At 39.8% G+C, this 11939-nt stretch overlaps 1 protein-coding gene across 1 annotated transcript in view; it reads left to right on the forward strand.

The window, feature by feature from the left end:
• lrrc7 (leucine rich repeat containing 7) overlaps window positions 1-11366 on the forward strand; it is a 116010-nt gene extending 104644 nt beyond the window's left edge. Inside the window, exons 32-35 of the mRNA XM_055221552.1 lie at window positions 363-655; window positions 2216-2308; window positions 7581-7655; window positions 11256-11366. Coding sequence (XP_055077527.1) covers window positions 363-655; window positions 2216-2308; window positions 7581-7655; window positions 11256-11366 — 572 coding nt within the window. The remainder of the gene's footprint in view (window positions 1-362; window positions 656-2215; window positions 2309-7580; window positions 7656-11255) is intronic.
• Window positions 11367-11939: the final 573 nt, after the last annotated feature.

Here is an 11939-nt window from a genome sequence, read left to right on the forward strand (position 1 = left end):
CGTGCAGTCGATGTGTCCCATTGTTTTGTTGTCTGTGGGTTTGGGGTTTGATTTAATATCCACGTATCAGCCACCCCTGTAGTGATGCTTTATGCTAACTTGTGTTAAAGAGCAGAGAATTACTTTTAAATTTTTACTGTCTTAAAAATGTGGAAAAAAACAGAAGTAGTTCATTTTAAGTGGTTTTGCAGCAGTTATTTCTAGCATCTTAATTATTCACTCCAAATCATAGGTTCATAAGTGCCGTTCACAACTTTCAGAGCCGGGAGCACAGTTTTGTTGTCGCGGTAAAGCTAACAACAACTAGCATACAAAACATGGACTGTCGTGATGTCATGTGCATAACCTCTGTCCCTTTGCAGCCCTCCCAGCCCCGGGACAGGCCTACCCCAGCTCAGGCTTACCCATGGCCCTGTCGCCTTCAGGAAACCAGCCCCAGTTCCCCTCCCACCAGCCCACACTGCCCGCCACCAACCCCCAGTACCACGCCAACCAGGGCATGAGCCACGGCAACCAGAACGTCATGCACGGCAACCAGGTGGCCATGCACAGTAACCAGGTCGTCACGACAACCCACACCAACCCCCGGCCCCAGAGCGCTCGCTGCCTCCTGCAGACCAAAGGACAGAAGAGCACCGACGGCTTCCAGGAACAGGTGCCCCATGAAACATATAACACAACTGTGAACTTTTCTGTTTTGACCTTTGACTTCTGCACAAGACAAGGTTCATTTAAATAGAGACGCCTTCTACGGCAATGTATTGGACTATGATATGAATTCATCAGAATGTGTCCAGATTTTAAAACTTTTAGTGTTTGGAAATTAAATTTAGTAAAGTTTGACAAAATTAGAGACGGTGTAGTGTAACAATCTATCTGTTTACATGAGACTTTTCTTTCTACATGAGAGAACGAATAGTATAGAAGTAGCGATGTGCAGATTTTTCGACAACACCACTGATATTTTTTGCATGAACCTGTTTCTGTCCTTTCTATACACACACACACACACACACACAGCTAATTCAACAGAAGGTTCAGACAAAGTACCTGTTTCTATCTATGAAACAAACTGGACTCCAAATTCTGGCTAAAAATCATCTTGGGGCCCGCACTACATATTGTCTTATGAAAAATACATATTACAGACTTTGTGAGGGCCCCCTCCCTGCACTGGGCCCTGGGTAAACAGTGCCCTTTGCCCCTCCCAGTCTGACGCCCCTGATAATGCCACAGGAAGATGGTGGAAGACTTTTCACTTTTCTTACTGTATTTTTTAGAAATATCATGTACTGTAAATTTCGGACTATAAGCCGTGACTACTTTTTTCCCCACGCTTTAAACCCTGCGGCCTATATAACGGTGCAGCTAATTTATAGACTTTTACAGGCTAATGGCCACCGGGAGGCACTGTTTAACATTAAATGCAAAAGTGAGACACACGTGGGGAAAGATTGTGCACTGAAGAACACACTAGTTTTGATTTTGAACTGTCATTTTGCGCATCATGGAAAACACACGAAGAAATGTAAATGATGCAGATTTTAAGTTAAAGACAATGGATCTGGCGTCAAAGAAGGAAATAGAGCCACTGCACGTAAGCTCAGCATCAAAGAAGGAAATAGAGCCACTGCATGTAAGCTTGGCATTAAGGAATCGATGGTGCGACGTTAGGAGCAGCAGCGGGAAGAACTTAGTCGATAAAGCTTTCAGAGGAAATAAAAGCACATGGCCAGTGTTTGTGCCGATTTATTTTCGAAACCTGCAGTTATATTCATCCCGTGTTGATCCCAGTTTGAAAAAAAGCTTAAAGTCTTAAATTAAAACTCAAAAAACCTGCGTGTACCATCTTTCTGCGTAAATATCTCATGTTACAACTGTGATTTATATTCAGGTGCGGCTTATATATGTACACAATTTATTTTATTTTCAAATTTAGCTGGTGTGGCTTATATTCAGGTGCGTTTAATAGTCCGAAATTTACGGTAATTTATGGTATTTTTTATGTTGGGTTGATCCTTTTCTACGTTTAAATTTGGTTGGAGTTTGGTGTTTTATATAATATGCTCAACTGTATTTTTGTGGATGATTTTTCTGAACATGTAGATGCAATTTAAAAAGTCAATATATATAAAAATTACTAAAATAAGGTCCAAATCTGTGGTATTTAAACGTCTTTCTACCTAAACCGTAACTGCGTGTCCTCTCTTCTCAGCTCTGTGTGCGGATAGAGAAAAATCCCGGCCTTGGCTTCAGTATCTCTGGAGGCATCAGTGGTCAGGGGAACCCCTTCAAACCCTCCGATATGGTACGACCCGCCCCCCCCCGACCACATCAGCCAATCACGGCGCACCGCAGCTCTGCTAAAGGGGGTTGCCATGGAAACTGCCGCTGGTTACTGCAGTGTTGCATCTCTTTTTACTATCTCCCTGTAACTATGTGGTATTTACAAAGTGAGATTTGGAGTTTGAAAAAAAAAAAAAGTAGCTTAAAAGTGCGCTATGTAATATATCTCAAGTGGAGGCTTCGCTACTAGCTTGGTTCCGTGGAGATGTTACTGCTTGGCTGGGAATATTCCACCGTATGGCATTAAACTTATCTCAGATGATGCCAGCAGGGTAAATTAGAGAGCAGATCTATGATGAGGCGAGTCAGAATACATGTTTTTTTAAGGTATTTTTACTCATTTAAATCCCTGTAAGTGGATTATTGCAATTTGTATACAGTTTAATGGCATATTGTGGAACATTCCAGGTTAAACAATGACATCTCCATGACGATACGCCGGTAGCATACCTCCCACAAGAAAAGTTACATAGTGAACCTTTAAAATACATCCTATTTTGTTTTGGCTTTACAGTATATTTGAAAGTACAAGTACAAGTACAAGTACATTGCTTATCCTAAAGTTACTGCACTCCGCTCATGTAGAACTAGTTTAGTACTTAGTCTTGGTTTAGTCCTAGTTTGGGACAGTCTCATAATCGTGTCGTCGTACCCGTGTGTCTGTCCCAGAAACGCACTTCTATTTTGTACTCTTCACTTGGGACAATATGGTGGCTTCTTTAATTTGAGCACATTTTTCATCCTTTACCAGTTTCGACAGAAGACTCCAAATCATAGCCAAAGGAATGATATTAATCAGGTATGAAACAGCCAAAACACAGGGCGGCATGTGCTAACCCCCAGTCATCCAGGACAGTCCCATCAAAACCATTCGCCGTAAACAAGCAACAGGAAGGACACAGTTTCTGGTTCAACTCCTCTCCTCAGAGCAGTGTGTAAAAAACTCATCTAGGGCTGTGCATTTAAACACGGAACACAAACATAATTATTTAACTCATTTCTGTTATTCTATTTGATTCTATTATCTGCCCAGTGAAGTATCTCATTGGGGGTCAGCTCTGTGTTGGCACATTTGTTTGGTTTTAGGTTTCTGGGCCTGTTTTTTAGATTAAGGTTAAAGTTAGGAACAGGGCAAGTGTAGGAATTACGGATTTACTTTCAAAAATATTCTTTAAATGTGAGAAAACAGGGCTGTGGGAACATAACTACACTTTTTGTGGACTTTTGCCCATTTAAGTACATAATATTTTGATTAGAATTTGAATTTAAAAAGAAGTATCACCCTGAACTTCATGAACAGAGCAAAGCCTTTAAAACATAATCCTCAAAACGTTACTGACAAATATTAACCTTCTCTTTAGGTGAACTTATGACAACGCATCAATCTTTTCAGATAATTTTGATTCTCGCAGCTCGGCCTGTCACGATAATTACTGCGGTGAACGGTCACATTTTTATACGAGGTTTTTCCACCTTCAAGGCTCTCAAAATGCTTTACATCAAGGAAACACTCACACATTCACACACATTTAAGACACGATAGAAAGAAGAATACGTTCTCAGGGTAAATAAATACAGCGTGTACCTTTTCTTTGCACTAGCAGAGAGTTTTTTATAGTATTAAGCGTCACATTTGAGCTGTAATCATAATAATAAAAATATATGAAGTGTTTAACTGAGGTATTTATGTACTGTTGGCATGTTTTTTTTACATATGTCTCACTTTGAAACAGGTTTATTGCGATTATTCTGCTTTAGACGTATTTGGACAGTCATATTAAGTAGTTTCAATATTATCGTTTATTGGGATATTGTTCTATCGCGATATATCGTTGTTCAAAATGTGTTATCGTGACAGGCCGGCTCACTGCTCTACAGGATCTTTGATGACACTTGAATTAAAAAAAACTCCTTATTTTTTAAACATTTTGTCACTAAATCAGCTGCAGGTGAAGAAGAGGCATACAACATCCATAAACTTTTCTAATAAACAGATTTGACCCCATTTAATTTAAAATACCCTCGATAATCCAAGACTGTCAGTAGAGCAGTACTGAAATGACCCTATCACATGACGTTTGCAGATTGTACGCTTTGTGCAGCTGTGGGACACTCTAGAAATACTGCAGTTTTGCTTTTGTTATTGTTTTGACATTTGGAATATCTCAAATTTAAACTGTAATATCATCAAAGGTGTGCTAAATAACTTTTCAGGCTTTCAGGAGTTATTGCTTCCACTTTATGGCATTAAACTTCTTATTTACATTACATTTATTCAAGTGTTTTTCAGGTGTTTTTATTACTGAAATAAAAACACCTTGATAAACCACCTTTACGTCACCACGGAGCTACATCGACACACGACCATAGACTGTATATGTAAATGGACGTAGCTAGCCCGCTAACCAAAATAGTGGTTTCCAAATAGCATGATTCAGCTACATCACGTCTCGCCCCAATTCACTTTCTATTGAAAAACCCTTGTAACCGCTGCTGTCAGGCTCGTCGTTTCGGTTTAAAATGTTCATATTAACCTGCTCTACACGATCCGGACGTTTTTATTTCGCTATTTCATCCGTAAATCAAGATATTAAATAGCAAGAGACCAATCAGGGGCCTTTTTTCTTCCCCGAGGTCTCTCCCGCTAGCGTTAGCAACAGGTTTGATTCACAGCGTTGCTAAGCGCAGGAAGTGGCGTGTACCTTCAGCAAACTCACTCCCGATTGGCTCTTTGGTTGCTATGATACACGTGGTCAGAATTCCGAATATGGAATCAGCTCCAAATTTGCCGCTGTAACCGTTAGCCCCGATTGACTTCAGTTTGGTTGAAGCCGAACGCTACAGGCGACGCCACACTCACTTAATCCACTTCTTTATACAGTCTATGTCCTGAACCCTGGAAAAGTTACATAGTGCACCTTTAAGGGATTGCTCAGTAATTTGACAGTGGGTCTAAGAAATACTTTTTGGATAGTAGTTCTCAAAGACCTGCTTAAACAAACTACTGCCCATCGCATATACGTCAATCCCTTGAAAGACGCTGTACTGGATTTTTACCGTCTTAAAAACGTGAAAAACACAACTAGCTCATTTTAAACAGTTTGCAGTTTGTCCAAAGTTATTCCTCACTTAACTTAGGCATTCAGAGCATCCTAATTATTCACCACGATGAGTTTATAAGCTCCGCAACGGTCAGAAACGAGAGCGGAATTTTGCTTTAACCGTAAAGCTAACAACAACTAGCATATTAACGCGCACTTTTTGATTATCGGACTGAATTAGACACACACGGCTAACCTTACCTCACCTTACCTTGGCTGTTTATACAATATTTTTGAACTGGGGTAAGAAAAAAAATTGATAAAACGCATGGGAAAAAAATCAGGTACAGCGCCTTTACTGGTTATTTTTGTTTTATATCTTTGTTTTATATTTCCAAAAACGCAGTCTCTGTAACCGCTGGCTTGTTGTCACTAACGCTTAACGACTTTACAGCTGCTAACCGCTAACTTTGTGCTTTGGCTAACAGTGAGCTCCATAAAAAAAACAAACTGAAAACACATAGATCTAATTCCTTTATGCTGCTCACTGTACAGCTCCGCCACTATGTACTAATCCGCTTTTTTTATCTATGTTTTCAAATGTCAACCTCCGACCGGTTGTTTTATTTCTGTCCTAATCCGTTTGTGTTCAACTCCTGTGTTGAACCGTCCCTGTCTGATTCTCTATGTGTTTCCAGACAAAACATCTTTCAGCTCCAAGTGAAAAGATGTTGGTGAATTTATAATCTCTGCCTTGGGTTAAAGAGGGAGCTCCGAGTGTGTCTGGCCCTTTCCCCTTTTACTCCTCTCGTTCAAACCACTTTCTATCTCGTGTTCAGCTTTGGCAGTGAGACGGAGAGGACCTGAGATGTGTCAGATTAAACGCAACGCCTTCTGTTTATTTTAGTTTCGTTACAGTCATTTTAGAGAGTTGTAAAAGGCTGAATTCGAACGTAAAGATGAAAGGAGGACGTAAAGGGAGGTGCTGTTTAGTGTTGTCCAGTGGTGGAAGGTAATGAAGTACAAGTAGTAAAGTACTGTACTTAACTAGAATTTTAGGTATCTGTACTTTACTGAAGTGCGTTTTACAGTGGATACTTTTTACTTTTACTTCACTACATTTGAGAGCAGTATTTGTACTTTCTACTCCACTACATTTTTGAATTAGACTGAAAAGTAAAAAGTACTTTGCACATGTGCGTAGTAACATCATGACTGAAGTTTTCGAGGTCACGATTCGGCTTTGAGCAAAAAAAAAAAAAAAAACAGACAAAATTCATAAGAAAAAATAAGAAATTGATTCATATTTTTACAGTTGGAAAAAAATATGTATCATTTTTAATCAGTACATTTAACTTTATTTATTTTATTTTTTTTCTTCATTTTTTACCCTAAAAAACTGCATTTTTAAACAGGTACTTAAATACTTTCACTTAAGTAGATTTTTCCATGTGATCCTTTTACTTTTAACTTTTTATCTCTGTAAAAAAATGCATATTTCATCCACCACTGGTTTTGTTACGATACTAAAATTTCAACCTCGATTTCGGGTTCACTCAATACTTGATACTGATTATGGTACTACAATGAAGATTAAAACAGGCAAGTATTTTAGTAATAGAATGCCATTTTCATATATAAAATGCTCAAAACTGTTAGAAGTATTAGAATTTATTTTAACCGTTTTTTGAAGTTCTGGGTTTTTGTGGTTCTAGATTCTGAGAAGTTTTGTAATTTGTTATTATAATTATACTGGACGGACTTAGTTTGCTTGTGTATACTAGAAACAACTACACTTTACACAAAAACTGTACTATATTAAGGCAAAATTCCTATATATATATATACATTTTTTTCCTTCTGGATTTACTTAAAAAAATTTGGTGTAGCGATCTCCTTTTCTGCCACTAGAGGTCACCAGAGGACCACATTAACCAAGACACCCAGGCTTGTGCCGCTCACTCCAGTCTGCTCCTGTTCACTGCCAAAGCTGCTCTCAGGTCCGACTGCCCCACGAGTCGACTGAATCTCTGTATTTGTTCTGTAAATATAAATTCCAGTTTGCTGCTTTAAGTGGATCACATTCAGATGTTGCATGTGGCTAAATTCAGAGCGGGGGTTTTGAAGAAAGGCAAAGATTCTAAAACATCGTGTCCCTGTGTTGTCCTAACGGTGTATCATTTTGACTTATAGGGTATCTTTGTTACTAGGGTACAGCATGACGGGCCCGCAGCCTCCGTCCTGCAACCGGGAGACAAAATACTGCAGGTAAGATCGATACGCAAACTCATGAAGTATCTGCAGTTTTTCCAAATCTACTTCACTCCACTGTTTATAGATGTGTGAATACTTGGACATCTTAGCCTTTTTTTATCACTTAAATGTGCATTACGTAACCTGTTTGAGGGTCAGGGCTGTAGAGAAGCAAACTGTGTCCATGGAAACAACAAACAGGTGACAGAACATCTACCAGAAAAGTTCCGCATTGCAGTTTTAAAGGTCTTATATTACGCAAAATTGAGTTGTGAGCTTTAAGTCAAGTTAGAATATTGTGAACTTTATCAATTTTTGTTTGTTTGCGTTATCATTTATTATTAGTCTGTCTACATCTTCAAAGCTCAAAACGCTCCGTTCCACCTTGTGATGTCATGAAGTGGTAGTTTTCAAGTTAACAGCTACGTTTTATCTTTAGTTCAGTAGAGATTGGCATTTCCAGGGCTGAAATGATCCAAATGAAGGTTGTAGTGAAGGTGTGTGGAGTTTAAAAACACCAATAGAGCACTTCCTGTATTACTTCATGACATCACAAGGTGGAACAGAGCGTTTTCTGTTTGAGAGAAGAATGAAATATCAGCCTAAATGTGCAGGGTTTGTGTGTTAAACATGTGTGAATGAGACAAAACATAACTCCAGGTCTGTTTGTGATGAGGAAACAACATTATAACATAGACCAGCAAATAGAGTAACATGGGCCCTTTAAGATAATGCAGAAACAAGAAAAATGGTGCAAGGAGAACAAAAAAGTTGCTAGCTGCGTGTGAATGATGGTTGCTTAAACGCTCTATCATTTATATCATGATTTCAGATGTAATCCAGGTGTTGGGTCTATGGGGGAACCTGGAATTGAATATTTTAATACTACAATTCTGTGTATTTAAATCATAGACTGTATACCGTATATAAATGGACATAGCTAACGTGCTAGCCGTCGCGTTCCAAACAGGAAATGGTCATGAGCGCGCTTCCGGCTCCATCGACTCTGGCTCCAATTCATTTTACATTGAAAAAACTGTGGACTTCTTTATACAGTTTAAGGTTTAGATGAGAAGATGTTGAACTACATGTCAGTTTTTTCATCATCTGGATAAGAACAGTAATTACATATAGAGATACACTGCCTGGCCAAAAAATAAAAAATAAAAAGTCACCACTTGGATTTAACTAAGCAAATATGTCGGTGATGCTGCAGTTGGTCCGGTCGAGGTTCAGCAGAATGAGGTCAGCTGACACCTGAATAAACTGAATGACCAGGTTATTCCATAAATGTTTAGATTTTTTCTTCCCTGATGGCACGGGCGTATTCCGAGGTGACAATGCCAGGATTCATCAAATTGTGAAAGAGTGGATCAGGAGCATGAGACAGAGAGAGAGAGAGGGAGAGGGAGGGAGAGAGAAAGGGAGGCTGAGAGAAAGAGAAGCAGAGAGACAGACAGAGAGGGAGAGGGGGAGAGAGGAAAAGCAGGAGGGAAAGAGGGAGAAACAGGCAGAGAGAGAGAGCTGCGCAAAGAGAGAGACAGAGAGAGAAATAGAAGCAGATAGGGAGAGAGACAGAGAGAGAGAGAGGGAGGGAGGCAGAGAGGGGGAGAGACAGAGAGAGATGCACAGAGAGAGAGGAAGAGAGGGAGAGGGAGAAAGCAGGAAGAGAGGGAGAAGCAGAGGCAGAGAGCGAGATGCACAGAGAGAGAAAGATGGAGAGGGAGGAAGGGAGAGAGAAATAGAAGCAGAGAGGGAGAGAGAGAGAAAGAGAAGCAGAGAGAGGAAGAAGCAGGAAGAGAGAGAAAGCAGGGAGAGGGAGAAGCAGAGAGAGAGAAAGGAGAAAGAGAAGCAGAGAGAGGTAGAAGCAGACAGAGAGAGAGAGAGAGACAGAGACATCATTTTCACACATGGATCGTCCACCACAGAGTCCAGACCTTAACCCCATTGAGAATCTTTGGGATGAGCTGGAGAAGCTTTGAGCAGCGTCAGACTCGACCATCATCAATGTGAGATCAGGGAGAGAAATTAATGCAACACTGGATGGAAATAAATCTTGTGACGTTGCAGAAGCGAAATCGAAACAATAATCAAAGCTAAAGGCAGAACAACTAAATATTAGAGTGTGTGACCTTTATTTTTTTTGGCCAGGCAGAGTATTAACTATTAATGAGGACAAAATATCTATGACTATATGCCGTATATTTTTACCTTTCCTCCAGCTCAAAGTCAACAATTATAGGCAGTTTAGAACAATGGGATGTCACATAAACTCCACCTACTTCAACCATTTTGAGTAAGAGGCTTGGAGTTTACTCTTAGTATAGTAGTATTTTCAAAAGCCAAATCTATTTTTACTTCTACTAAAATATAACTCCATCCCTTCTTGATAAATCTCACTTTTCACTTTACATTTTTGTCATTTCATTCATTTAATTTTTCACAAGAGCGCTCAGACCCTCTTTTTCACGGGCGCCTTATAAAAATACAGAACAACGCAAATAAAAAACATAAAAAAAACATAAGTACATGGGTCCATTTCAAACTTTAAAACATGCACAGGTGTGAGTATAAATGTTTATCCCCAGATTATTAAAGTGCATTAGTGGCACCAGCGTTTACAGTTTTGCATGTCCTTGTTTTCCATGTTTTCCATTTTTGAAAAGCAAAATAACCCCTTAAAAAAACCTTTTCCCATCTCAGTTCTAGTGCAGCCAGATTTTAGACTTTTATACAGATTTGAGATCTTGTTTTAAAAGTTCCCGTATCAAAGTTCAACAAGTGAGTGAGATATTCAGGCCGTCTGTCAAGTAGCCCCTTCGAAAGTGATCATATCTCCAGAAGATAGCGACAAAAAGGAAAAGGAGAAAAGAACATTGGGGATTTTTCAAAATGGAGACGACTGGTCCTGCTTCAACTCTTCATAATAATAATAATGTTTTGTTTTGAATAGTTTTGGGGATTTGTGCAAAGTTTTCATCACTCTGAAGCCTTTAGATTAGCTGCACATTCGAGATTTGTATCGTGTCAAACTTCACACAAAAGCAGGTCTGATCTGAATCTTCCCGGTGAAAATTGTTCCCGAATCCTTATCAACGCTGTAGTGAGAAAAGGACTTAACGTTCATTTGTGCACACGGGCAACGCACTTCGACCTTCGCGACTGTTTTTGTTCTATTGTGGACAGATAAAGGCGCTGTATCAGATTTTCACTGTCTTCAAAATGTAAAAAACAAAACTTGTTCATTTGAAACTGTTTTGCAGTGGTCCAAAGTCATTCCTCACTCACTTTCTGCATTCAGAACATCCTAATTATTCACCGTGATGAGTTTCTAAGCGTTTTTCACAACTCTCACGCACCAAACCGCACAAATATTAGCATGCATACGCACTCTTCCTGATTCTCGGACAATAAACCGCTTTATAATTCGTTGGTGGCAGTACACAGCGGATTCAAGAGCTGCGTATACGAAATATATATCTGTACTGGGGCACATTTTGTACAGATCCACGTAAGGAAATCTGGTACACGTCCTTTAATATTGTCGTTTATCTTCTTGCAGTAAAAGTTTAAATATTTCTGACTTCAAACTCTTGCATTTTGCGTCTTTTCCAGGCCAATGGACATAGTTTTCTGAACCTGGAGCACGACGTGGCCGTGTCTTTGCTCAAAAGCTTCACTCGGACAGTGGACTTGGTGCTTCTGAGGGACAGCAGCTCACACTAGGATCACTTTTATATCCCCACCATTTCAACGCTTCAACTCCACAGCGCCCCCCCGGAGGACTACACAGACTACACACGCTTTTCTACCTTTGCATTGCCTTTTGCTGGATCAAAGGCAATCCTGTAGTGCCAAAACACAAACATATCATCGTATATTTGAGCGGTACAGGGGGTTTGACGAGAGGAGCGTATCTGAACGCTTCACTTTGGTTGTTCTGGTAGTTTTTACGTTTGACGCCTGTTGCAGCAGTTATGTCTAAGTGGATGCCAGACCCTTAAGTAGTTTGCGTATCCTCCCTGTGTCAACCTAAAAATACTCAAGTTAGCGTGTCATTGTGTAAGTTTTCTGGTGGAAATTGGAGTATTGCTTTACCTGGAACGTTCCACAGTATGACGTTCAACTTATCTTCTGTTTTGTTGCTGGTGTTTTTATTGCTGTAAAAATCCACCAGGAAATTTACAAAATGCACCTTTAAACGAATAAGCTGTGATAGTTAATAGGCGGTAATAGGCTAAAAGTCACGCCTCCCCGCAAGAAGTTTCTGGGTTTGAATCCCAGGTCTTTCTGTGCGGG

Source organism: Periophthalmus magnuspinnatus, chromosome 4 (assembly GCF_009829125.3).
Source record: "Periophthalmus magnuspinnatus isolate fPerMag1 chromosome 4, fPerMag1.2.pri, whole genome shotgun sequence".
Lineage (NCBI taxonomy): Eukaryota > Metazoa > Chordata > Actinopteri > Gobiiformes > Gobiidae > Periophthalmus > Periophthalmus magnuspinnatus.